The sequence below is a fragment of the Ursus americanus genome, chromosome 22 (genome assembly GCF_024610735.1).
Source record: "Ursus americanus isolate L20-20 chromosome 22, mUrsAme1.1.p, whole genome shotgun sequence".
NCBI classification, from domain to species: Eukaryota; Metazoa; Chordata; class Mammalia; order Carnivora; family Ursidae; genus Ursus; species Ursus americanus.
The window spans coordinates 51064211-51091247 of record NC_142148.1 but is presented as its reverse complement, the minus strand read 5'-3'; the positions used below and the strand labels follow the sequence as shown (position 1 = coordinate 51091247).

The following is a 27037-nucleotide window of genomic DNA, read 5'->3' as shown; positions in this document are numbered from 1 at the left end:
GTGTGATGAAAAAAGCAAACAGAATAAGGGTGTTGGGAGTGGCAAGAAGTCTATTTTGGATGGGCTGGTCTGGGAGGGCCTCTCTGAGGACTTGACAGTTGGGCAGAGACCTGGGTGAAGAAGAAAACAAAGGAGAAGAATGACCAGGAGAACATTCCAAGAAATAGGGAAGGAAACCACGGAGTAACACATACATTTGGCTTTCCTGCCGTCTGCTTCTCTTTTTATTCCCTAACAGCCTTTCGTTCCTCCAAAGGATATGAGCACCTCTTGAATGTCTTTCTTTGTCCTGATACAAAAATGAAAATAAGCGTATCTTTTAAATACAGTACATCTTTTGAGGAAGGTGCCAGACCAGCACTGTTTCTCCAAACACTATTGTGCCTAATAATTTCATTTCTTCAAAGGAAGACTTCCCAAACTTATCTAGGTGTAATGCCAAACCTGTTTACAAAAGTACATTCAAGCTAGAATTAGTTTCACAAAAGATATTGACCAGTTACTAGATAATTTTATAGAAAAAAAAATACTGTCAGTCCCTGCCCTTCTGGCAAGAATGCGAACCACTGACTTAGAGAAAACTATAGTTTAATTTCATAACCTTTTAAGCAATGAGGTTGAAATGTTGAAGTGTCTATTTGGATAAATATTTCTATTTATTTGGATAAATATTTCTATTTATCCAAATATTCATTTTCAATTTCATGGTCTTTTAGACAATGATACTGATATTTTTAGAGACCATTTTAATAAATATTTGACACTGAAGTGGCCAGTGTCAATTAAGGGCATTCCAGTTGACCCCAAAAGAAACGACTCTGCAACAACACCTGAGAACATTACATACTAACCTGTTCAAAACCGTGAAACACCCAGACTTCAAACTTGCCATGAATGATACGTTCTGTGAACAGCCAGATTAATTACAAAGCTAGCATATGGAGAGATCTGTCCCTGTGAAATACACTATCTTAATTCTGAAATCAGCTTTACCTGCATGCATTCATCTCCTATTCAGAGAACGCAAAAAAACTAAGACTTACAGATTCTACAGAGATTCCTAAGGAGACAACTCAGTGTAATCCAATTTCAAGCACCATTAGCCATCTGCACAAGCAAGGACAGGTTTCCCTCCAACAGCTGACGATGCCGTGTACCCCTGGCCACATCACACCACTGAACATTCTCCCAAAGGTCCAGCAGAGAATGCCACTTCTGACAACTAGTTACCCGAGAAAAAATTACCAAAGTGAGAAACCGGGAAAAGGTAAGCTTCGGCACACGCCAGCCGAGCAAGAGGGGCGCTCAGTTTTGAGTTCTATGCAGATGAGGCCAAGAATCCGAACGCTCTCTGGCTCTGGAGCCTGCCTTTCCATGTCCCACCTCTTAGGAGAGAGGCGTCCAGGAGCCTCACAAGGGACGCCCCCCACGCCCTCCTCTACTCTCCAACGTGGGTTCGTGATTGCCCCCTGCTCCCAGCCCCTGGGAAAGACGCTGGTCCAGCCGGTCGAGGACGGGGTACCACTGGCTCACCTGGGAAGGGTAAGGGCACGGGGCTGGGCGCCGCGGAGGGCCAGAAAAGGACACCAGGGGAGGAAAGGGGACAGTCGGGGGCCCTCCCGCAGGCAGCTATCTGGGGAAAGGATGCCCACGGGCGGCACCAGCGGGCCAGGCAAGGAAAAAGGATGGAGGAGAACTGGAAGAGGGCACTAGAGAATGCAGGGTAGACGTGGGGCGCTCCTGCAGGCAAGAAACTTACGGAGGAGCGGGCGGGGGGCTTAAGGGCTGCCTCCGGGCCAGGTAGGGGGCCCCGCCCCTGCGCCCTGCCTCCCCTGCCCAGCGCCCGCTTCATGCCCGCGTCCGCGGCGCAGCGCGGCTCTGCAGGCCCCTTGCCCGCCACCGCAGGTTCTGCTTCAGGCGGCAGTCGGCGTCCAGCGCCGCGGCGGCTGAGCCGGACGAGGACGAGCCCGAGGCGGTGCAGCGCTCATGCTCCAAGGCGACGGGCTCCGTCCGCTTCCTCATCCCGCGGCCGACAGGGCCAGACGCCGACGGCGTCCGCGGACCTCGCCCGCCCGCCCGCCCTGCAGTCGCCGCGACTCGCAGGAGCAGTTGCTGCCCGGAGCCCGCAGCCCCTCACATCCCAGCCCCAGGCCTCGGCGCCGGGCTCTACGGACCCGCGCCTGGGATCAGGTCGGCCGCGCCTGCCAATCAGCGCCGGGCTCCCACCGGCCCCGCCCCCTCCATGCTTCCGCCGGGAGCGCGCCCAGCGTCCCCGGCGCCGACCTGCCCCCGTTTTGGAGAAGGGCGGGCGAAGCCTCGTACACCATGTACACAGTATGATTCTGTTGACAGGAAACCCCTGGGCAGGCAGAACTGAACTGAGGGGGCGAACGCAGCAGTTGTCAGGGGTCAGGGTGAGAATGGCAGCAGGGGCTGCCGCAGGGACTGTGAATACTAAGGACATGAAGGAACCTTTGGGGGAAATGATAATGGTCTATGTCTCAATAAGTGTTTGGGTTGCAAAGGTGGATGCATTTGCCACAGTTCAGTGAATGTATACTTGAGTTATGTGCAGCTGGTATAGAAATTTTACACTGAAAGAAAAATACGCTAAACAAACAATGAACTCTATCTAGTAAACAATATGCACGCTGAAACACATAGGGTGAGGTATACTGATATCTGCACTTTGAAATACAGCCTAAAAAATAAAATGGATTACTATATGGAGAAATGGATAATTGGTTATTTACGTGAGAAAGCAAGAATAATAACACATGATAGGTAAAATCCAGGGGGTGGAGGAGTCTATGGATGTTAACCAGAAATTTTTACAACTTTGCCATTTGTTTGAAAATTACCATAATGAAACGTTGGGTACAAAAATAAAGATGAAGCTAGATTTCAGAAGAAAAGAATAATAAGACAAAAGGGAGAGTGAGCCTTCCGAAATGGTTACATGAGGACAATGGAGCAATTTCTTCCATAGATCATTATAAAAATCAGACAAAATCACTAAAACCAACCATCTGAAGGAACTGGAAAATGACCAAAGGCAGGCAAGCACTTGAGAAGAAGTTACTGTCAGAACTGTCCCTGCATCTGGTACAAACCAGGGAGTGTTTGTCACTTTCCTGCCTGGCAATACTGTGAGCCCCAACTCTGGGAGGGCAGGACTGCAGCCCTACCGTACCACCTTAATGCGCAGCACACTGGCTATAAATTTAAGGGGGAAATTTTGGAAACAAGAGGGCTGCAAAATGCTGAGCTCCAAGGCTGAATATAAATACACTGCCCAAATCCCTGGCAGACAGTGAAATGTGCATAGGCAGGACAACCCAGGAAGCCCAGAGGCACACACCAGAGGTGAAGGCTCTCCCCTGAACAATGGAGTTACCCCAGGACATCTGCCAGTTTGCTGCTCCTCTGACTAAACGTGCTTCCCAACCCAGGGCGAGCTCTAGTGGCAGAAAGCAAAAGTCTTACTGGCGTGAGGTCTCAGAAGAAAGAAATGGGGGCTGGAGGACCAACTGATATGTAAAGGAGGGATGCTGGAAGCAGGGGAACCCCAAGATAAACCCCCAAATCTGAGAATACATTCTACTCCAACCTTTGACTAACCACCGAAGTAGAAAGGTGCATGTGAGACTGCGAAAGAAAGAGAAGAGAAGGGAAGAAAAATGCATCAACTGGAAGCCAATGAAACTGATCGGAGACTCTCGGCTCCTACGAACACAACAAGATGTTTGCATCTGGAGCAGAGCTGCACAAGCATGTGCACACACACAGGAAGCACTGGGAAGCAGTAATACCTGGCAGCAAAGGAGCACACCTCCCACTCAGATCCCGGCCTCTAAATTCCATCTCCCACCAAAAGGAACCAGGGAATCTTGGAGAAATAGCTGATTGCACCACAGGGGCAGAGAAACTACAAGAAATGCTGGGAGTATCTTACTGTGCCAAAAGGAAGGTCGTGCTCAGAAAAGAATGGGGACGTGTCAAAACAACACAGGAGATGATTTGGAAAACCAAATCAGGGGGCATTCCAGCATCAAAATGAATGAGAGTTAAGGACTATAAGCCCCTGAATCAAACAAGAATCCGTGAAGTACTACTGGGTGAACAACTGAGTGAGTCAACAAAGGAGGGGAAACTCTCCTTAAGGGAGAATGCCAGCTGACAGGTGAGAAGAACAGCGTCCCCACTGCACGACTACCTAGCAATAACTAGTTCAAGCAAGAATCATCCGTGGGGGCGCCAAACGATCAGTTTAAAAGCTCAAAAGGTCACAGAGCCGCAAATATTTCCCTACAGATTTCCTCATTCATTACAAAGGATAAATGCTAATTTTAGAGAGCAGACACTAGGCAGATGCCGCCCTAACTTGATCACCTGAGATCAGTAATTCTCAAATTTTAGAATACATCAAAATCATTTTTCGGGCTTGTTAAAAACATAGACTCAAGCCCTAAGTTTCTGACTTAGCAGGTCAGGAGTAGGGTCCAAGAATCTGCAGCCCCACAAATTCCTAGATGTTAACCTCACCAATAACAGAACAAGCCGGCATCATGTGCCATCCTGAGACGAATAATGGATATGAGAAATGATATGATGCCCTGAGAAAGGCACAGCACCACTTCTCTGATAGCCTGGCCCCCAAAATGCGTAATCTGAGTTTAATCATGAGAAAACATCACAGGAACCCAAACGGAAGAAAGACCTACAAAACAATTAGAACAGTCTCCATGATGTTCTCGAGAAAGGCTGAGAAACATATCCAGACTAAAAAGACCATAGAAACATCAATAAATACCACATGTAATTCTAGACTGGGTCCTGTATGGGGGGGAAACTACTGTAATTAACAGAGCAACTGTGAATATGGACTATAAACTACAGAATGGCCCATGTTAAATTTGCCAATTTGATAACTATACTGATTATTTTGGGCTATGTAAAAAGTCCTTGTTCTTTTTTTTTTTTAAGATTTTATTTATTTATTTGACAGAGAGAGACAGCGAGAGAGAGAACACAAGCAGGGGGAGTGTGAGGGGAGAAGCAGGCTCCCAGCAGAGCAGAGAGCCCGATGCAGGGCTCGATCCCTAGACCCTGGGATCATCACCTGAGCCGAAGGCAGACGCTTAATGGCTGAGCCACCCAGGCGCCCCAAAAGTCCTTGTTCTTGGTAAATACTTACTGAAGTACCTAAGAGTAAAGGGCGTGAAGTGTGCAACTTACTCTCTTCCAGTGTGTGAAAATAAATGTGCCACGTGTACTTCTATATCCAGAGGTGGGGGGAGGGGGCCATGCAGGCAAATGTCACAAAATGTTAACAACTGGTCAATCTAGGTGAAGGGTATTTGGAAGTTGCCTATACTACTTACAACTTTTCCATAAAAACACACAAGGCTTCATTTTAAAACAAAACAAACAACAACAACAACAAAAACAAGGAGTAGCAAATTAGAAAGGGTGGTAGAAGGGCGTTCAGAGACTGCCCGCCACACAGCCTCATATTGAGGAAAATAGCAGAAGCGGGGCCACCACACGCTGAAATTGACAGGTGTTCGTACTGAGGATCCTGAGTCATCCAGAAAAGCCCCAAAAGAGTTTAATATCTTTTAGTACATTTTGTTTAAGATGACCCGTTAAGTACCCTTTTGAACCACAGAAGAAAACAAACACGGTTAAATGCTTTTCAAACTTCATGCTCCACATCCGTTTTTCTTCTATTCTACAAATACAACTTCTCAGTGGAACAGCGAGTCACACTGTAAGCTGTTCGCAGACATCCCCCCACGCGGGCGGGCCGTCCAGCGGCACACACCACTCACACTGGGACCCACACAGCGCCCCTGGGCGGCACGGTGACAACTGCAGCAGGACAGCCACCTGGCGGACAGCAGCTGGAAAGGTCGCCAGTTGTAAGAAGCATCCCAGCAGGGGCCAAACCCTCAAAACCAGTCAGCGCACAGATTCCCACAGCAAAACACAGGGACAGTCAGACGAGAACAAACGCAAGGCAGAACAGCCTACTCCTTCTGTTCCCAAACACGACGGTCACGGAGGCCGTTAGCGCATATTGACTACGTGATGACCATTCAGAGGACAAGGTTACCAGAGACAGTGAAGCCAGCCCCCAGCCCCCAGAGCAGCGCACGGGATAAGCAAACATAAAGCAGCTCAGGAAGGGCCTCTTACACTGCATCTTACTGTATCAGATTCCGTTATAACCACACACGGCAATATCCTCTGATCGCAAAATAAGGAAGATCTCATCATTTAAATGAATGGCCTTCTTATTGTCTATAGTCAAATTTTGATTTTTAAATGAAAAGTAAATACACAACTTTCCACTCTAATCCCCTTCCCTGCCCACTGTTGTGGCTTTGCTAAGAAGGGTTTATTAGGAAAAAATGCTGAACAACTGCTCTGCAGGGCATCGCAAAGCACCACATACTAATAACAAGCGACCCTCTTACATACTGTGAAGAGACCTGACTCGCAACTACAATGAAGCCTTACGTTTGGTGAAGCTAACTTGTATTATTTTCTGTGTACATTCTTAGGTCTAGCGGTTTGAAATATAATCATACCCTACAGTTACAGCTGATTAAAGACAGAGCTGAAAACTGTATAATTAAGTTTGTCATGAATCAAAGAAAACATTTTTTATTAATTTTTAAAGATAGTAAAACTATTTTTCTCCACAGCTACAAGAGCTTGAACAACATGGAAGGAATCTTAAAATAATTTAACTGATAAAACATCTTTTATTTATGCTAATTACGTGACATCCATACTACATAACCATGTTATACAAAAACAAACCACATTATAAAGCCTTCAGGTCGTGAATAAGAATATAAAAATCAACCAAGGACTCCAAGATCCTATGTTTTCACAAAGTGTCTGTGCTACAATCTATTTCATTTAAACTTTCAGGATACCTAATCCAGAAATATTAAATTTAATCCACTGGAAAGAAAAAGGGAGCTCAAGCGTGGGTATAAATGTGTGTGCCTGTGTGTGTGTGTAATACCTACGTGTGTGTATATACATAAGTCATCCACCTTTTTTTGGGTTTGGCTTATTGAGGTAAAATTTACATACAGTAAAACACTGTTCGCTGGGTTCTGACTGACACAGGCAGTGTATGACCACCATCACAGGGCGGACATGGCCTACTTCCATCACCCACGAAGCACCCTCACGCCCTCCTGTACTCAGTCCTCTCCTCCCCTAGCCTCAGCCCCCGGCAACCACTGATCCAATCTGTTCCCATAGTTTTGCCTTTATCCGAATGTTATCAGGGGGGAACCACAGTTGTACAGAGCTCTGTGTTTGCCCGTAACAGAACGCTCTGGACGCGCTCCTGTTTTGCTGAGGATGTCAGCAGTCAGTGCCTCTGTGTTGCTGTACAAGGACTGCCCCACCGCACAGGTGCACCGCAACCTGTTCACGCATTTCCCACCTGACGGACCTCCGAGTTGTTCTCCATCTTCGGTAAATAGGAATAAAGCTGCTATAAGCAATCATATGCAGGCCTTTGTGTAGAGATAAATTTGCACGTCTCTTGGGTAAAGGCCTCCATGTAGGACTGCTGGATCGTATGAAAAGTATATATTCAAGTTTATAAGAAACTGCCAAACTACTTTTTCAAAGTGGTTATAACCCTTTGCATCCCCACCAGCAAAGCGCGATGTACTTCTAGCTGTCCCACAGCCCTGCCCCTGGGCACTGTCCCCTTCTGCTGCCTTGTTTTGTGGGAATGGGAGGCATTCTCACAGGACTGCAGCGCTACCCACTGCGGCTGTCACGGGCACTTCCCTAATGAGGGATGACGGGGAGCGTCTTTTTGTGTGCATGTTGTTACCTACAGGAAATGGATGAAGTATCTACTCAAAGCTTCTCGCCATTTTTTCAGTTGAATTTTTTGCTGAGACACCTATCCTTTTTAATAGACAGTTTATCAAAGAAGAAATGATGGAAAGTTTGTCTATTTTGTTAAAGCACTTAGAATTCATGAGCAGGAGACACAAATCTAACATGTTTCCTTGCCATCGCCACTCCCAACGCCCCACTTGCCCCTCCCCCCTGGCAGATAGCAACGATATGCCAAAGCAGGTAGAAAGAAAGAAACATCCTCTCTCCCCCTTAGTCAGAGTGTAAGAAGCACAGGAAAAGCTGCCTGTCTACTACTAGGGTCAGAAACAGACCTATTTTCCCATTTTTACTAGTATGGGATGAATCCATAATCTTTCTTCAGTATGAGCAGAAACACCAATGACGGGGAACCACGTGCAATGGTTGGCAACACTAGTGACAACGCATCCCGACGTGGCGGAAGCACGGCTGGCACGTGACAATACTGAGGGTCTGCAGACCGCTCGGTGGGCGGCAGCCCTCCCCCTCTCTATCACAGGCAGAGCCCGCACACAGGAGCACCACGTGCACTTCAGAGCAAGGGCTAAGCTTTCATGTCAAGGAACAGGAGAGCCTGCTACCACCACGTGGAGCCTCGGGCAGACTGTTATCTGGCTCCGGGCTCTCCTCTACAGCGTGGGGACAGTAATCACTACCTTGTTATTATAAACACTACACACAACTCAAAACACACGATGAATGACACACATAAACGGCAGGTATCACAATTCTGACGACTTCCCTCACGTAGAATTCCTGAATCACAAACGTAACTACTATTGGCAAGATAAAGGGTGTCCTGCGCAAAGCCTGGAGCATAAAGCAGAAGCTTCAGGAAGCAGGTAACATTTGGACACGGCGGACCCACTGAACTAAACACAGGCTCCTGACCGTCCATGAGAATAGCCAGGCACCCACATAAAAGGTGCAGCACATTTACGTAAAAGGTGCCCTGCAGTTGGCAGTCCTGAAAGGCACTTACGGACTTTATTTCCTATAATCCTGCCTCAGCATTTCAAGCTGCGCGATGCTTCTTCTCAAAAGAAACCAATCCACTCACTCTTGGTTCTGCACCAACTCGTTCCCGAGTTCGCGACGGGCCTCCCTAACTGGGCCACGGAGACAGGGCTGCGCTTGCCCGCCTCCGCAACACCGCGGCCTCCCTGCACACCATCCTGCGCATCCAGCTAGACACAGAGCAGCCTCTGAAACGTCCTGTGGTCGCTCATCCTGCTCCCGCCTGACGACCGCAGCGGGGGGCTGCACTGGTCACTCCTGCACGATGACTGGCTGGGCCGCCTCAGTGACGGGATAGTCCATAAAGATGTTTCCATGAACAAATACATAGAATCAACAGTTTAAGATTATCTCTTCGATTTAAGTGTCTTGATATATCCTATGCGCACGTTTTAAGAAAATATTAAAATTTATGACAGGGGCCCCTGGCTGGCTCAGTCAGTAGAGTGTACAACTCTTGACCTCGGGGTTTTAAGTTTGAGCCCCACACTGGGTGTACAGATTACTTAAAAAATAAAATCTTTCAAAAAATAAAAAATTTACGACAGATGTTTAACGATCTGAATGTCACATTTTCCATGGAAATCTATTTAAAGGTCTTAAAGGAAGAGTCAGTAACTAAGTTAACATGTACCACCTAGCGAGGCGCCACAATACAGGCTTTGTAGGTTAACAAAAAGTAACCGATCTCGTCCCGCTCTGCTTTTTCTCACCTTCTCCACCTGGAATGCCTTTCCCCAACTACCACGAGCCCCACTCACCATGCCCGGACCTGCTCCCTCAGGAGGACACCGTCCCCCTCCCTCTGAGCTCCCCATCACTGTCTTCCCCATCAGGATTCTCTACCTGGTCTCGCCTAGTCCTGCAGGATCTGCCCTACGCACCTCAACCCTGCTACCATGGGAGAGTAACCTGTCCAGCATGCAAGAAAACAGATGTCCCTGGGGGTGAAGACAGAAGGAATACACATGAGCAGATGGCAAATTTTATTAAGAGGCCTTACTGTCAGGGAGAGTGAGAACTCTTAAGAATATCAAGCAAACAGAAAAAAAAAAAAGTGGCAACTGTTAAGCTCAAGAAAACAGGAAAACAAAAAGTTGAACTAAAAGGGAATATAATCATGCTACATTCACCAGCTCAATAGTGAGCAACATTAACAAAGTCAAAACAATTCACCAAATTATGGCTCTAAACAAAATTTGTGCTACAAATGTGGGGGAAGATGGGAGTTCAAAATGTAACTTTGTCTAAAAGTGACGCATCGATGGCCCTGCCTCTACATAGATATTGCTGGGAACCGTGGACAGAAATACTAAAAGAAACAGATAAGCAGGATTCCAGGCAGCTCTGGGAGGCGGATGGTGGAGGCAGGACAGGAGCCCGCTGGGTTCTGCATGAATCATTCAACACTCTTTTACTTTTGAACACATGCACCTACCACCCTCTGATAGAAGTGAAATTTCTAAGTAAGAAAAAGAAACAGAATCTCTAACAGAAGCACTTCCAGCAGGACATAAGCGTTTTCCTACAACTTTTCAACCACGCTACCCCCTTCCCCCCTTCAACAGTGTCTCTCCACCCTCAGGACACAGGGCGGCTAAGGACAGCGTGCATGGCCTGAGACCTGGCATCAGCCTGCCGGCTCCGTACTCTTGAGAGAGCTACTGTAAGCTCTGAACCTGACCTTTCCCCGCCCGTGACATGAAGACACCACCACGGACCTCAGGGACCCGGCTGCGTTGCTCTGCACCCAGACGGCGAGTAAGTGTGAGGATGACCGTACTCCCTGGACCTAAGTCACCCAGATGCAATCTGTCTCACTACCCTCTCCCCCTTCACACCACCGTCCAGGCGGGCTTTCATTCTGACCACGCCCCCACACTCCACCGAGCACTTGCCAGAGTGTCCTCCAAGTCGCCACACCCGAAGGCCAAACCTCAGTCCTCATCATGACCTTTCCTGACACTTCAGAGAGTTGATCACATCCTCCTCCTGGACACTTCTTCCCTTCTTCCCATGGGGCCAGTGCTTGTGGTCTTCTTCACACCTGCTCTGTGCCGAACACTGCTCATGTTCGTCCTTGAGCACTCGATGGCAGAGTGACCCGAGGCTCAGGCTTGCTTGTCTTCTCTGTGCTCACTCCCTCGGTGACCACAGACCGTCACTGCGTTTTCATGGCCACTTCCAGCTCAGACTTCTCTTCCAAGCTCCAAATGCCTATTTACAACTGCCTACATGACATCTCTACTTGGATCCCGAACAGAATCACAAACTTAAAATGCCTACAGTGAGCTCCCCATCTGCCCCTCTAAACCAAGTTCCACCCACAGCCTTCCCCCCATCTAGTTGCCCAAGCCAAGAGCCTTCTAGTCAACTCAACTCCTCCCTTTGCCCTCACACCCCTTATCCAATCTGTCAGCAAATCCTACTGGTTCTGCCTTTGAAATACATCCAAGGCCCAACTGCTTCTCACCACCTCCAGTTTTCCTGCTCCAATCCCAGCCTCCGCTGCTGCTCACCTGGTTCCCTGAACAGCGTGCCGACAATCTCCTGGTTGTCCTCTACTCTCCCCCACCCTCCAACCCCCACCACCAGTGTCTATTCCCAACACACTAGCCTTTCAAACCTCAGCCGAATCTCAGGGCTCAACACTGAGGGAGGGACAGCTGCCCTCCGGAGCCGACAGTCAGCACCGCCTTACCCTAGCGACTCTTTGTTTGGACAAACAGCCCCAGAACCTCACAGTTCAATCTATGTCGATTGCTCTCAGCTGCCCTGACGCTAAATAACCTATCTTTATTCACCAAATGGGGGGTTTCAGATGGGTCTCCGGGCAACCTTCCTTTCTGTCTACTGCCTCCCCACACCCCATTAACCCTGAAAATAATCTCCATACATATTTCAGCAATTCAACTCCTCCAAAACTTTGCTTTGCTTTCCTAGAATTCTGATTGTAAAACACCTCCATCCCAAGTTCTGCCTTAAGAATGCAACACCCCAAAACAAATCAGGAACCAAGAACCTGATCCATCCTGCAGGGGCTTAAGTGGACCAGGGCACTCAGGTACATCAAGGGACCCGGATCTCAGAGGAACACCATTAAGTCGATGCTGTACAAAGCCAGGCTTACTCGTGTGGCCTCACCAGTTGTCCAGAATTGGGGGAAACAATTATAGAAACACTGGTTATAAGGTATTTTTCCTGGGTTTACATATTTTCAAACAGGGGTGGAGGGGAGGGGAGGGCCAAACTAGAAGCAGCAGATTATATCCCGGTGCTCAAAGTTCCAGTGAGCCAAGAATGGGCTCTCAGTTCCCTGTCAGGCCTTCGTTCTGCTGCACATCACATTAAGAAGAAAAATTTTGTGTAATTTCTGCTAAATATGAAACTGTCTTGGGCTCTACCATAACAAACTATTTTTAATAGCTAATGCTGATGAAAAGTTATACTTGATATTCTCCCTCTTGTTTGGATCCACTAAGAAAAGAGAACTTATTTTGTGGCAAGCATTAAACACTACTTCATCCAGCATTTAGTGAAAACTACCCATGGGTCAAGCAGAAAACATGCAGAAACGAAATAACAAAATCTTTGCCCTTAAAGATGCAAAAACAGACTTGTACCCAATAAATATAGCCCACTGTTACAGGAAGAAACATCGAAATGTGCAGGGAGGGTGGGGAGGAGACAAGGGATGTAAACAGCTGGGCATGGCCTTCTCCAAAAGACAGCAGAGTCACACCTGGCACAGCACACAGAACAGGTGCCTCTCGTAGCCAAGAAAGGGTAGAAGGAATCAGAGAAAAGGAGCAAGACTTCCACGCCTTACTTGGAAACTGAAACTTCGTGACACAATTTTCCTTCCCTTCCCTAATACATAATCCTGGCAGAAACAAAAGTGGGTTTGGAGGAGAAAGGAGAACAAAGGAGGAAAGTGAACTGACCCCCAGAAGGAAATGGAAAAACAATCCAGGGTTCTGCCCCTTAGACATCTAAGACAAAGACACTTGCCAAAGTCAAATTCAACGTAATTATAATGATTCTGAATTCTGAATCCATGAAGTCTAAGTTTATGGGGCTTTTACACCAAAGCAATGTATTGCTAAAATCTTACCAATGCTAATACCACAAGACAGATTGATGAATCTTCTATCAACGATCTGTCCTCGATTTACCACTAGGCCTACCAGAAAGAGCAGTCTTTGGAAATAAGACAAACTGGAATAGAATCTCAACTCTATAACCTCCCAACTGTGGAGTGCAGCACAAGTGCCAAGGTTACAAATTAACAAATCACAAATAACCCAATCTCTGGGGCTTAGTTTTCCTCTCATTAAAGTGGGGGAACTGCCACCGAATAGCAATTGCTAACATTTGTGAAAGCTGAGCACATTTCACATTCCTACGGCATCCACCACAACCCTGGGAGAGCACCCTTTGTCAGAGGAAAGAGCTAGGTTTAAGTAGTCAGTGAAGAGTTGGCATGGAGAGAGAGCTAGGTTTCGGTAGTTAGTGAAGAGTTAGTAAGTAAGCAGCCAAGCCAACATCTGAATCCAGAGCCCGTAAGAATAAAACACGAGTAAAAAGCACAGGCTCCAAAACCAGACTGAGTCTGAATCCCAGCTTTGCTTTTTACTAACTTAGTAACCTTTAACCTCTGTTTCAGTTATGCAAATGTGAAACAGGGGCGAAGGGTAGCCTCATTCAGGGGATTACTGCCAGAGACTCACTGAGGAGCTGGATGGCCCAGGGCTGACCCTGTTGGGGCACTCTTCTAGGGCACATGCTGCTACTGTCACAACTATCAGGGACAGCACTGTCATCCTGCCTGCCTCTCTCCACACATAAAAGGCACTAAACAACTAATATTTCTTCCCTCACCTACTCTGCAAAATCAACTAGCTTTTATTTGTTTCTAGTATACGTCAAAGAAACCTTAAGACAGATGAAAGAAAAATCAAAACAAAAGGAAAAACCAAAACACAAATGTAGCAAGAGAATTATACTCACAGTTCTGAAGGCCACGATACCTCTGTGAAGAAATCAAACGTGGGTTTAAAGGTAATGCTCCCGGTTTCTCTTTCCTCTTTCCATAGTCCTCAGAGAACCTGACAAGGAGAGACAACATGCGCATTAAAACCCCCTTCCTTTCACTTCTTGAAGCTCTACTGAACTCACCCCTCAGCCAGTTCCATCACCTCCCACGCAAGCCTACTGGGCAATGCCTGGGATGAGGGGTGAGAAGAGGGCACCACGTCCCTGTCTTCAAACCTATTTCTACTTAAGAAACACACAGGAAGGAGCGCCTGGGTGGCTCAGTCGTTAAGCGTGTGCCTTCGGCTCAGGGCGTGATCCCAGAGTCCTGGGATCGAGCCCCACCTCAGGCTCCTACGCTGGGAGCCTGCTTCTTCCTCTCCCACTCCCCCTGCCTGTGTCTCCTCTCTCACTGGTATCTCTCTCTGTCAAATAAATAAATAAAATCTTAAAAAAAAAAAAAAAAAGAAAAGAAATACATGTGTAGCAACTGGAAACTATTCAAACATATCAAAAATCATAAATTAACAGGGTGTGGTTGGCTAATAAGTGCACGATACAATGACAGAGTATAGACATCTGTTCCACTGCCTTCCATCAAAACTATACTAAAGAGATATTTTTTAAAAATGTTCTAAACAGGGGCACCTGGGTGGCTCAGTCTGTTAAGCATCTGCCTTCAGCTCAGGTCATGATCCCAGGGTCCAGGGATGGAGCCCCAGGTCAGGCTCCCTGCTCAACAGGGAGTCTGCTTCTCCCTCTCCCTCTGCCCCTCCCCGTTTGTGCTCTCTGCTCTCTCTCCTGTGCATACACTCACTCCCTCAAATAAGTAAATAAATAAAATCTTTTTAAAAAATGTTTGAAACAGCACAGGGAGAACTGAAAGGAGAAAAAAGCCAAGATTTTTGAAGTACTGGGGAAATCTTCTAACATGGAAGATTGAGACCCAAACAAAAAAGTAAAAAGAAGAAACCTGGAGGAGACAGAAACTATAACAGACTGAAGTAGAGTAAATGAGGCAGCAGGCCCAAGAAAGCCAGGTCCTAATTCAGCAGTGGAACACACGGAAACCACTTACACTTGCACAGCAGTGTCCTAGAAGACCAGAAGTGGCAGCAGCAGTGTAGACAGAACGGGGATAAAGAAGGCATAGCCCCAAATACAGAGGAGCCGGGGAAGGCCATGGAAGCTGAAACCAGAACCTCAACGCCGGGCACAACGTGACACCCCCTCACTCTGAAAGAAGATGGGAGGGGGCATTCCCCGGAAAAGTAGAGGCATCTATGGACTGAAGTCACCCTGCCCAGCTGCACTGAACAGAGCTGGACTTAATGACAGTATATACAGTGAAAAGTGAATTCTCCAGCTCTCCTACAACAGACCACACACGCACACTGCTGGCTTCTAGATTCTGAAGTCAGAATTGTGCCGGAAAGAGACTGGAGAATATTTCTGGGGAATCTGATCAGCTCCAAAAGACAGATCTAAAGATACTAACCCTGGGGACCCCCAACACATGGCCCACCCAGAATACCCTGATGTAAAAGTCAAAGGGCCCCACCACGTCAGACAGGAGAAGGAAGGAAACAACCTAAAAGAAACAGAGACTATACAAACTATCAATAATATAAAGGTAAGACAACACTGCAATCAACAAAGAAAAACAGGATGTTCTTCTAGAAAAATAGAAAAAGAGCCCTTGGAAATCTAAAGAACCTTTCTGAAATCAGAAATAATAAACTAAAGAAAAGGTTAAGTCAAACTGAAGTCATCTCCCTGAACAGAGAATAAAGAGACACCCCCCCCCAAAAAAAGGCAGAAAAGGAGGAGCAAAGGAAGGAAGAAGAAGAAGAAGAAAAGGGTATTAAGATAATTACAACCTTTGCCCAGGACAGCCAAGTTCCGGATAATAAGACTTCCAGAAAAACAAAATAAGGAAAAGCAAGAGAGAAAACCTCAGCACAGTAATGCCAAAGAGTATTCCCAGAACTAAAAACTCCCAGTTGCCAGAATGAAGGGACCCGCTGAATATGCAGCACAGTGGATGAAAACCGACCACACAAGGTACACCATCACGATATTTCAAAAGACTTGGACAAATTGTAAAACTCCTACAAGCGTCTAAAGATGGGAGGGGAAACAAGTTACATACAAAGGAAAAATGAGAATAGCTTCTGAATTCTAAAACAGTAACATAAAAACAAGAAGGCAATGGAGCAATCTTTGAATTTATGAACAAAAATGAATTCTAATACAGAACTCTATACCCAGCGAAACCATCAATCAAGTTTCAATCATGCATGGTCCCAAAAGGTTTGCCTCCTAAGCATCCTATGTCAGAATGCCCCTGGAGAAAGTCTTCCACCAAAACACGAGCATCAACAAAAAATGAGCAAGGCATGAGCTTCCATTAGAAGGGATAAGGGAATCCCCAGGACGACGATGAAGGGAGATTCCAGAATGGTGGCTGTGCACCAGGAGAGAGGGAAACAAGTCCAAGCCGGAGCAGTGTTGCTCAAGAGGAGGGAATGCTGAAGGCTGTCTTCAACTTGTCCAAAAACACTGTACTATCTTTTTAAAGTAATTAACGGCACCAAAAGGAAGAAGTCAGTGAAGAAAGACAAAGACAAGAGTTGCCACAAACATAAAATCCAACTCTGGACAAAAGCCAAACGATGAGAACAAAGGAACATCCAGGGACAACACAAGAAAAGACCGAAGGAGCAAGCAGCTCAGAAAAGAAGAGAACGGAGATCTCCAGGAAACTGTCTGCCAGAAATCAAATGTGAAGAAGAGATGAGTCTGTATGACCATGAAGAAAAATTACTAAGAGGCTACTGGAAGGTATGGGGAAAATAGGTCTGGGGTAGGGGGTAAATTACAATAGGTATAAAAAGGGTTAAGAATGTGGGGGACTGAAGAAAGATGAGTACCCGTCATAATGCCCTGGGCGCACCTCTATCACAGGACTTACCCACTGTACCATCATCACTGACCGACTTCTCTGTCTCCCTCCCTCGGCTGCAAAGACCTTTGGAGAGGATCATTTCTCATCCAGTTATCACCCTGCAGAGTCCAGTACAACGCCTGCTACAAGGGTATACACAAAAGCAAAGGTTTTTTTTTATTTTTTTGCATTTATTTGGTTACTGAGTATCTACTACACATACCTGCTATCCTTCCGGAGAACTAAAATTCAAAGACATATGGGCCTTGCTTGCCTTTAAAGAGTTACAACTTTTTTTCACACCTGAGAAAACAAATATTTCTCCTATATCCTCATTCTCCCCAAAAGATGAAAAGTTCACCAGGGGCTTACAGAACTTTAATAGTCTGGCTATCACTAATGGATATGGAACCCAAGACCTGATGACACTTGCTTGACATTGTATGCATTGCGTAATATGAAAAGAGTGCCGGCTTGGGTATCAGGACACCTGCTTTCTAGTACTTTAGAATTACTCCTTTTGAAGAAGAGAAAATCCCAACATTCTACCTAAGAATCCCAGCGTTCGTGGTCTTAAGTACAGATCCCCAAATCCTTACACCGCCTTCAGCTTGAATGTATTTCAACCAGTTCCCATAATTACTACATTACTATTATCTTAGTCTCACTGCCAAAAACCCAGCTGCAGGCTAACTATGCAAGAATGAGACACTGTTGAAATGACTTAAAAAAAATTTCTTTTTACCCTTAGTGCATTAAGCTAAATCCTCCAATTAAATAAAACCAAGTAACACACACACACACTCCTCCTCCTGAGAAAAGAAAGGAAAGGAGAGAGAAAGAAACAGCAAGTCCTTCTTCCACCTAAGCCAGCAGCAGAGCTGGGGGCTGGGTTGGGAAGAGGGGTAAACTTGGAGGCACAATGAATCAACGAGGTCTCCGGGGCTTTCGCCCCGAAAACCACAGGGCCACAGCAAGTTGCGCGCCAGCTGCGGGGAAGGAGCCCGCGCGGACCCGGGTGTGAAGCCCGCCCTTCCCTGAGGGCCAGTGAGTCCCCATATAGGGTCAGGGCTATTCCCCCGCCCCCCCTCCAGGTCCCCAAGGATTTCCCTCTTCCTCCTCCTTCCTCTCTCCCCCCTTTTGTTTTTGAGGCAATTGGCCGGCTCCCAAGGAAGCCTGCTGGCCTCCCCAAGCCTCCGGCCTCCCTGTGCGCTCGGGCCTCGAGCCCCTCCGTCTCTCCGAGACCCCGAATCCACCAACCTCCCCATCTTTCACGAACCCCCCCAGGCCTTCTCATGTCCCCCAAACCTCCCCGTTTACCCGAGCCCCCGGCCTCCCCTCGTCCCCAGGCCTGCCAGAGCCCACCGACCTCCCCACAAGTCCGTCCTCCACCCAGCGCCGTTCTCCCAGAACCCGCCCCCTCGTCCCCCTTCCCTGGACTCTCGTGTCCCCCCCGTCCTCCCGGAGACCCCCCAGTCCGCCCCACATCTCCCGACCCGCCCGCGCCCCGGTCCTCCCCACAGCGCCGTCCTCCCGGGGCCCCTCCCTCGTCCTCCCCACTTCACCGGCCTCCCGAGCCCCGCGCGGGAGGGGCCCGTCTCCGCCATATCCGCCGCGCGGACCGGCTGGTTGGCCCCGCTAGGCCCTGCCAACCCCCAGCTCCAGGAGCCGGCCCGCCCGCCCGCCCCCCGGCCCCCTCCCCAGGCCCGCACTCACTCGGACCGCGCGGGGCGCCGGGAGGCGAGAGCAGACCACTCCGAGGCGGCGCCGCGAACCGACGGGCGGTGCTCCCTCCCACGCCTCACGCCGCGGGCGCACAGCGGTCCCTGCGGCGGCGGCGGCGGCGGCGGCGGCGGGCTGGCGGCGGCGGCGGCGGCGGCGGCGGGCGGGCGGCGGCGGGCGGGCGGCGGCGGCGGCGGCGGGCGGGCGGCGGCGGCGGCGGCGGGCGGGCGGCGGCGGCGGCGGCGGGCGGCGGCGGCGGCGGCGGGATTGCGCCCTCAGGGCGTGCTGCGTCGGCGCAGGTCGCGCATGCGCGGCGACCGGCTGAGGCGGGCTTCACCGCCAAGGCGCGCGCCCGGCCGCGTCCCCGCGCCGAGCTTCCGCCCCCCCCCCCCCCCAGGATCGGGCATGCGCCCGGCGCTCCGCGCCTGCCCAGCAAGCCACAGGGCTACGCTCCCGAGACCGCGCCGGACAGTCGCGCCGGGAATTCAGGACTGCGAGGGACTGAGCGCGCCTGTGGTGCCCGAGTCCGGGGAAGCCTCGGCGGGGGCCGGGAGGGGCGGCCCGCCGAACTGAGGTCCCGGGGCTCCCACCGGCGGCACTCTGGGCCGGCGGGGTTGGACCGATGTCGGGGAAGCCCTCCCACCCGCTGCCCTGCCCCTCACAGCCCAGACGCGGCCCCTTTGCAGGGCCGCCCTAGCCCGCCGCCCTGCAGCCCAGCCCCAGGGCCGGAACCCGCGCAGTCGCGCCCCGCAGTGGGCCGGGGCCTGGCCCGAGTCCTCACGCGTGTCTTCGCCAGACTTCCTGCCCACCCCGAGGAGTTAGGTGTCCCGGGCCCCTCTGCACACAGGAGAGTGAGGCTCAGGGGTGTGTTCCGTGGCATCACAGCTAATGCTGGGCTGTACTTAGATTGGAACCTGGAAGACGGCCTGAAAGAGGCTGTGGGAGGCGGCTGGAGGTAGACAGATGTGGGGCCTGCGCGCTGGTCTCGGGGCTGGAGACAGAAGAGGAGGACCCCGGGGATCTGGGAGTCACCAGCCGAGGGCAGCTGAGCAGACCCAGGACACCGAGTGGAAGGGGCAAAAATGCACTCGTCCAGGGGCTTCTTCAGGCATCCTTAGGAGCCTGGCCTTTGTTCTTTAGGCCGCAGGCAGCCTGGGGAGGGTTTCAAGCAGGAAGTAATATCTGATTTGTGTTCTTTAAAAAAAAAAAAAGACAACCTTGCGGTAGGAAATGAAACCAGAGGCAGGGCAACTTTCATCTTTATGGTGTCACTTTGATCCTCACCACAAGCCAGGAGGCAGGTTAGGGCCACACTCCTTTTCAAAGGTGAACTCCTGAAGCCCAAAAAGGTAACCCACCGTTCTGTCCTCAGAAGGTATCATTTGACTCTAGTTGTAACAGAAGCAGGTAAAATAAAACAATTTTGCTTAGCAAGAGTTTTACTATATATGTTTTTGTTGTTCTTTAATGAAATGTGTTAGGGTTATTTGTAGAATTTTTTTAACTCCAAGTTTCCAAGGAAATGTGTCTCTGAATGTGAGCCCCAGGGCCTTGGTCCCCAGAGTTTGCTCCACCTGGAACTCTCCTCCCTCTGGAGTGTCTCACTCCCTGTTAGAAAGTTAGCAGGGGCTTCACTGAGGAGGAGACCTTTGAGCTGGGTCTTCAGGTATGAGTAGGAGTTTTCTAGGTGGAAATGACTGCAGGAATACTAACAGCTAGATCCTCATTTCTTTCCCTACCCCATTTCACTTAACTCTCAGAACAACCCCGTGATTCAGACTCCATTAGATCCCCAGCACTGAAACAAGGACACTGAGGCCAAAGGAGCTCAAGTAATTTGACTAAGGTGATGAAGCAAATGATGGATGAATCCAGGATTTGGACTCCTATCTATTGGCTTCCAAAGCCGGGGTGCTTGGCCTCTAGGCCACCCTGTCTCGTGTGCAGAAGTATCGTGTTTGTTTGCTTTAGTCTCTTGTTTGACTTGTGTCTGGAGTGTTTATTTGAGGAAGACAAGTAGTCGAGCACCCTTAATTGTAATGTTCCCAATCCTAAAATGTATCTGTATTTGTATATAGATACTGCAGATTTTAGATATAGATATAGACACAGATGTAGCTATATAGGTATATATCGATATATACATATCGATATATATGACATAATTCTGCCAATGAGAACTTACAAAGCAGTAATAGGTGTCTTGAACTGAAATCTTACCTGACTTGAGCAGCGCAGCACAGCGCCACCCAGAATACGGGTGTGCATACTGCCACCTAGTGGCATCTTATAAGAATTACAGGGACTGTGATAGAAAAGGTTTTACAGAATGCGGGGACTGAAAACCTGAAGTTATAAGAGAACGGGAAACATGGGACCCTGGCATTAAGTTGTTCAATAAATATTTGTCGATGAATAGATCATTGCCAGCCGCTTTTGATTCACGATCTCCACAATGTCCTTTCCCCCTCATTTTAAAAGTAAAATAGTTTTTCCTTGATTTTAGAAATTAAAAAGAAAAATAGCAGTCATCACTGGCTTTAGTACTCAGTACTCAGTTTCCAGAATGAATTCTGGTTAATGATCTTAATGCTTTCTTTCCATCTTACTTTTTAAGAAAAAAAACCATTAAAACAAAATAAAAGTGCTACCTGCTCATAACAAAGAATTCACAACATGCCAAAAATCCCCAAGATGGAATTGAGAACCCAGCCCCAGTCCCACCTGCCAGAAATAACCACTGGCATTAGGTGAACATCATTTCGGGGGACTTACATGCAAATACACAAACAGAAGGATGGGTGAGGAACAGATAGGTAGAAAGACTTACAAAACCAGAAGAATCATATATTGGTACTATTTTTATGTAATTGTACTTGAATTTAACAAAGGAAAAAGGGAAGCTAATGGAATTGCTGGATTCATATGAATAGTTCTTCTAGACAAGAGAGGTTTTCAATAAAACATCCCTTCAAGTTTAAGAGAAGAGACCGTGGGGACATTAAAAGGTTGACATCATTATGATTTTTCACAAAGACATATGATCATTGTTGTTGTAGAGACTGACTTCTTGCTGTGAAACATGAGCTCCCTGGCCCAGCCACACTGGCACCAGCATGCGGTTTTGAGGATACAGAAGTCCTTTCATACCAGCTGGTAAATATCGGCTGCTGGACTCTGTCCACAGTGCCCTCTCCCCAGCTACCCCGATCCACAGCCAGGAGCAGCTCCAACCCCATCTCCCCAGGATCCAGGGCTACAGGGAAAATGGGACCCTGGACCTTTCCCCAGGACCGCCTTCCACACCCCCTCTTCAAGCAGAGCGGCCCAGTTTTTATCCGTTGTATAGACTGGGCACCCACACAAGGCGTTGCTGGCAAAACGTATTCAGCACCCAAGGGGACTGAACACCACTGCTCAGGGTCAGTCCTCAGAGTCTTGCAGCTTTACAGTCCCCGGCCTCAGAGAATAGAGACCTTTCTGCCCAAGCATGCCTCGCTCATGAAGTCATCAGAGAACACGTCTGCACCCTGCGTGTAATTCCCTTGCACCCTAACTGGCAGCAGACACAGCCCTTCCGCGTGGAAACTCCCCCATGATCCTGCTCCAAATAGGGTGAGGCAGGTGTGGAGCCCGGGCGCACCTGCAGGCAGCCGGAAGGGAGTGAGCTTTGCTCAGGCTCGGCTCCGCACCTGGCCCCGCGCCCAGGTCCTTGTGCTGAAGCTCTTCTCCCATCCCCTGAGGGATGCTTTCTCTCCCCACCCTCCACCCCTGCTTACAGGTGAGGACGCTAAGCTTGGAGGAGCACGTGCTTGCCTGAGACCCTCCTGTCCCCTCCAGGTACAGCCTGGACGTGAACTCGGGTCTGTCTCATGCCAAAGTCTGCTCTTTCAGGGTAGCCTCCGAGGACACCCCATGCTGTGTGGAGAGGGAAAGGAAGTCAGGAGCTGCCCCTGGAAGGGGCTGGGAGTGGGAGCTCGGAGGACAGCTTCATGCTCCCTTCTGGAGACAAAGTGCCTGAAACATGACTTGGTACCTTTGTGTCCCTGAGTGCAGCAGGGCCAGACCCTGGAAGCCCCTGAGCACATGAGCAAAGGGAGCACGAGGCCCCAGCCCACGCTGACAGACAGCAGGGGTGGTCTTGGGGTCAGAGTGACCTGGGTTGGAGGCCGGCTCTGCCCCTTATCCCTGGGGCCTCAGGCAAATCACTGTCCTCCCAAGCCTTTAGCCGGATCCTGTCACTCTCACATTTGCAATGACCCCAGCTACAGCAGTGGACACCAACCCCGGGAGTTGGTCAGAACCAGCTGGGAACTTCCAACCGTGGCCTGTGGGTCAGAATCCAGAGCCCAGGGGCGCCTGGGTGGCCCAGCCGGCTAAATGTCTGCCTTCGGCTCAGGTCACGATCCCAAAGTCCTGGGATCGAGTCCCACAGCAGGCTCCTTGCTCCACAGGGAGCCTGCCTCTCCCTCTGCCTCTGCCTGCTGCTCCCCCTGCTTGTGCTCTCTTTCTCTCCGACAAATAAATAAATAAATCTTAGAAAAAAAAATAAATAACCCAAAACCCAAAGCTGTGTCCTTGGTGAGCAAGTTCACAGTCATTGGCCCAAAGGAAAATCTGCAAGCCCCTTGCCCGGCATCTAGGCATTTTGTGATTTTGGTTTCCACACCCATCCAGCCTGATCTCTTGCTAACCCTGCCCCACACTCGTGTCCCTTTTGCCCCAGACTCCTCCTGGCACCTCGATCACATCCACATTGGAGCTCACACTCTCCTTGCTGCCTGGAACGTCCTTCCCCTACCCGCTTTCCTTCTGACAAACTCTTACTCGCTCTTCAAGGCCCCATTCAAAGGTCACCTCCTCTGTGATGCCCTCCTTGACTACTCCCACAGCTATACTTCTACACCACATTCTTCGGTGGCATGGTGGGTATGTGGTCCTCGTACCTGTCTCCCTGTTAGACTGGCAGCTTTCAGGGGACATGGGCCTGACACAGAGTAGTGAAGGAATGAAGAAGCAAATTGATAAAAAATGCATGGCCACCTTTGGGTGAGGGGTCTAGCCCATAGGACATGTTCCCAAGGTGGGTTGAGGGCCAGGGAAGACAGATCTTCTGGGGCTTTGTCACAACTGCCCAGCAGTGTAGAAGTTTCCAGGGAAGGCAGAGGCCTTGGGGTCATCAGATATTTATTTTCTTTTCTTCAACAAATATGTATATAATCTATGCTCTTGGTAAAAATTCAGATAATCATGGAAGTGTGCAAAGCAAGCCATTCACACAGCCAGCCCTCCTCCCTACCCACAGAGGCCTGCTGGGGTATTTATTTTCAGTGGAAAGTTGGACTGGTTTCTCCCCACCTTGGGCCTGGAGCCCAGCGTGCAGGACTCGCCCTCAAGGGGACCGCTCGGGGCCCTCCGCCGCGTGCCCGCCTGCTGTCAGCCAGCCCCCCAGGTGAGGGCTTCTGAGCATAACCTGCTCCTGGTGGCTGGTGCCGGTCAGTCTGCCTGCGGCCGGCAGCCGTGCCCCCTGACCCTGTGCCCTCATCTCTAGCCCCTCAACCTAGCTGCCCGCGTCGTTGTGGGGGCTGCCGAGACCTGGACGAATGTTCATCCTTCCTGCCACCTCCTGCTTACCCTGAGGCTGGCTCAGAGGCAGGGCTGCTGGAGCTCCTGGTCCTGGACGGGTTCGGTGAGACTCCTGAACCCGACCAGAACCTGGGGTCCCTTCCTCCTGCCCGCCTGCCTCCCTTCCTTCCTCCTTCTCCTTCCAGCCCTCCCTTCCTCCCTCTCTTCCTTCCTCCCTCCCTCCCTCCCTCCCTCCCTTCCTCCCTCCCTCCCTCCCTTCCTTCCTCCCTCCTACCCTCCCTCCCTTCCTCCCTCTCTTCCTTCTTTCCCTCCCTCCCTTCCTTCCTTCCTCCCTCCTACCCTCCCTCCCTCCCTCCCTCTCTTCCTTCCTTCCTTCCTTCCTTCCTTCCTTCCTTCCTTCCTTCCTTCCTTCCTTCTCTCCTTCCTCCCTCCTTCTCTCCCTCTCTCCCTCCCTCTCTCTCTCCCTCCCTCCTTCCCTCCTTCCTTCCTTCCCACACATTCTCTGAGCACCCACTCTTCTGTGGTGTGGAGAGAGCACCCACTCCCCCAGGAAGGAGACTCTCATAGGCCAGGAAGCTGACAGACCACAAAGGGTGGAGATCTGTGCTGGGAAGCACGAGGACAGCCGGACCCACGTGCTGGGTCCAGTGCGAATGGGGGAGGATAACCAGGGGGACTGACATCTCATCAGCTCCCTCCTTCCTTCCCTTCTTCATCTGGAAGGGGACATTGCAACAATGAAGCAACATCTACTCATTTACTGAGCAGCAGCCTATCCCGGCCCTGGGAACACCGGGTGGAAAGGAGACCTCAGAGCCCCATGAAGACGCAGGGATGGAGGCAGGTGCAGAATGCAGGGGGACGTTTCCCAGTGGGGCTGAACGTGAGGGGTGAGGAAGGGCTGCCCACATGGAGGGAACTGCATAGCCGAAGGCACAGAGGCAAGAGAGCAGCGGCTAGTAGGAGAGCTGCTGGCGGCCCTTCCCTGTGGGAAGGAGGGTCTGGAGCCCTCACTCTAGGAAGTCTTGGCCAGGCTGGGGTCCCCTGACTCATTTCCTGGCCCCTTGGGCTCTCTGACCTCCTTTGCTCCCGGCCATGGCCGTAGGGGAGGAAGTGGCACGGGCCTCTGGCTACACAAAGGGCCACTTTGACATCAGAGAAAGGGAGTGAGGAAGGAGGGGCGGGGGGGGGGGGGGGCGAGCCTGTCTTTCTGGATGCAGCTCAGGAATCCTCTCCTCTTTCTTCTCCTCCGAAGCCATGGCAACCAGGCCCACAGCTGGGGGGAACTGCCTGCCCCAGAGCTGCTTAGCGGAGGGGGTAGGCTGGGGTGCAGGCCAGGAGAGGCCGCTCTGCTCTAGCCTCGGTTTTGGCGTCTGCAGTGTGGGGAGAGCGATGCAGTGTTGGCAGCACTGAACAGGGCCCCCCAGGGAGCAGATGCCCAGGCAGGATTGTGGGGCAAGTCTGTGCGGTAAGGGAGGGAGCCCGTAAGCATTCCGTGGTCCCTTTCCGTTATGCAAGGCCATCGGGGAGTCCTGCAGCCCAGTGGCCCATCAGAGGTGGCCTGCACCTCTCCCGGAGCTCGTGGCCCTCCCCAGCCTCAGTCTCTGCCCTGGAGCACCCAGGGGACACCGGGGCTGCGCCACGAGTGGGAAGCCGGGGTGGTGGCGGCCACCTGTAGCTGGGGGTCTGAGTGGGGGTCTGGGGCCGCCCCACTGCACAAACCCTCCTCTGCCGAGGTACTGGGGCTTTGCTCTTTCCAGAACTCGGTGGAAGTGAGGAGGCGACAGGGAAGGAGGGGGCAGCCCTGTGTCTGGGTCCTGGGGCTGCACCACAAATGACCACCAAGTGGCTTAGAAAACAGGAAATACCCTCCCAGGGTCTGGAGGCTCTGAAGTCAAGGTGTCCCCGAGGCGGGTCCCTGTGAGGCTCTGGGGGAGCATGCTTCCTGCTTCGTCCAGCTTTGGGGCCCCCAGGCCTCCCTGGCTTGTGGCCGCACCCCTCCGTCTCTGCCTCAGTCTCCATGTGGCCTCCTCCCGTGTCTCTGTGAGTCCCCCTTCCTCCTACAAGGACACCAGTCCCTAGAAGTAGGGACCGCCCTGCTCCCACATGACCTCGTGTTAACTAATGCCATCTGCAAACATGCTTTTCCCGAATAAGGCCACATTCCGAGGTTCTGGGGGATCATGAATTTTGGGGGGACACTTCAACCCCCTCCAACCTGTTGGGCAGCCGGGGTGGGGGAGCTGGCAGGGGTGAAGCCAAGGTCCTGGGGAGGAGCACTCCCACGGGGATCCCAGAGGGTAGGGTGGAGCGGGGTTTCAGGGGATGGTGGGTCAGTGCTGGGGGAGAACCAGCAAAAGGAAGATGAGACTGAGCCAGGAGATGAGGGTCCCTGTTCCCCACTCTCCCCCCCAGCCACACTTACACACACACACACGTGCATGCATGCAGGACAAGGTCATGTCCCTGTGTTTGCCTGCCATGGCCGAGGGTCCTGCTATCCCTCCAGGCTCCTCCTAGGACCCAGTGCCTGCAGAAAGTCCTGCCCAGCGACCCTGGGCCTTCCTGGGCTTGCTGCGGCCCGGCCCCGTGGCTCCCTCACTGCCACCGGGCAGGAGGTGGGCGATGGGGTGAACCTCCCGTCTCAGCCGCACCCTGCCAGGGCCTCAGTCGCCCTCGTCAGTGAAACGGGTGATGCTCTGCAGGGGGCTGCAGGGGGTGACTTCAGCATTGGGCCCGTGGGGGTGTCCCCTCCAAGGTGGGACAGGCCCTCTCTGTCCCAGGGGAATGGGGATGACGCAGGAG

General features: G+C 50.7%; 2 protein-coding genes across 39 annotated transcripts in view; one reads left to right on the top strand and one right to left on the bottom strand.

Annotated features, from left to right (window-relative positions):
• Positions 1–18790, bottom strand: part of LOC123803623 (ral-GDS-related protein-like) — a 124342-nt gene extending 105552 nt beyond the window's left edge. For 3 of the 26 annotated variants that reach the window (XR_015721091.1, XR_015721092.1, XR_015721093.1), the window contains exons 1-2: positions 16952–17991; positions 13954–14051 (exon numbers count right to left, since the gene is read on the bottom strand). Coding sequence is in view for 2 of the 26 variants with exons in the window: in XM_087853854.1 (XP_087709980.1) it covers positions 1760–1852 (93 nt within the window). In the remaining 24 variants the exon portion in view is untranslated. Of the gene's footprint in view, positions 1–1759; positions 11493–13953; positions 14052–16951; positions 18141–18640 lie in introns of those variants that run through there. The other 23 variants (XR_015721098.1, XR_015721097.1, XR_015721103.1 and 20 more) reach the window with 20 other exon arrangements.
• Positions 1–27037, top strand: part of LOC148108139 (uncharacterized) — a 485477-nt gene that overhangs the window by 254785 nt on the left and 203655 nt on the right. The window lies entirely within an intron of this gene.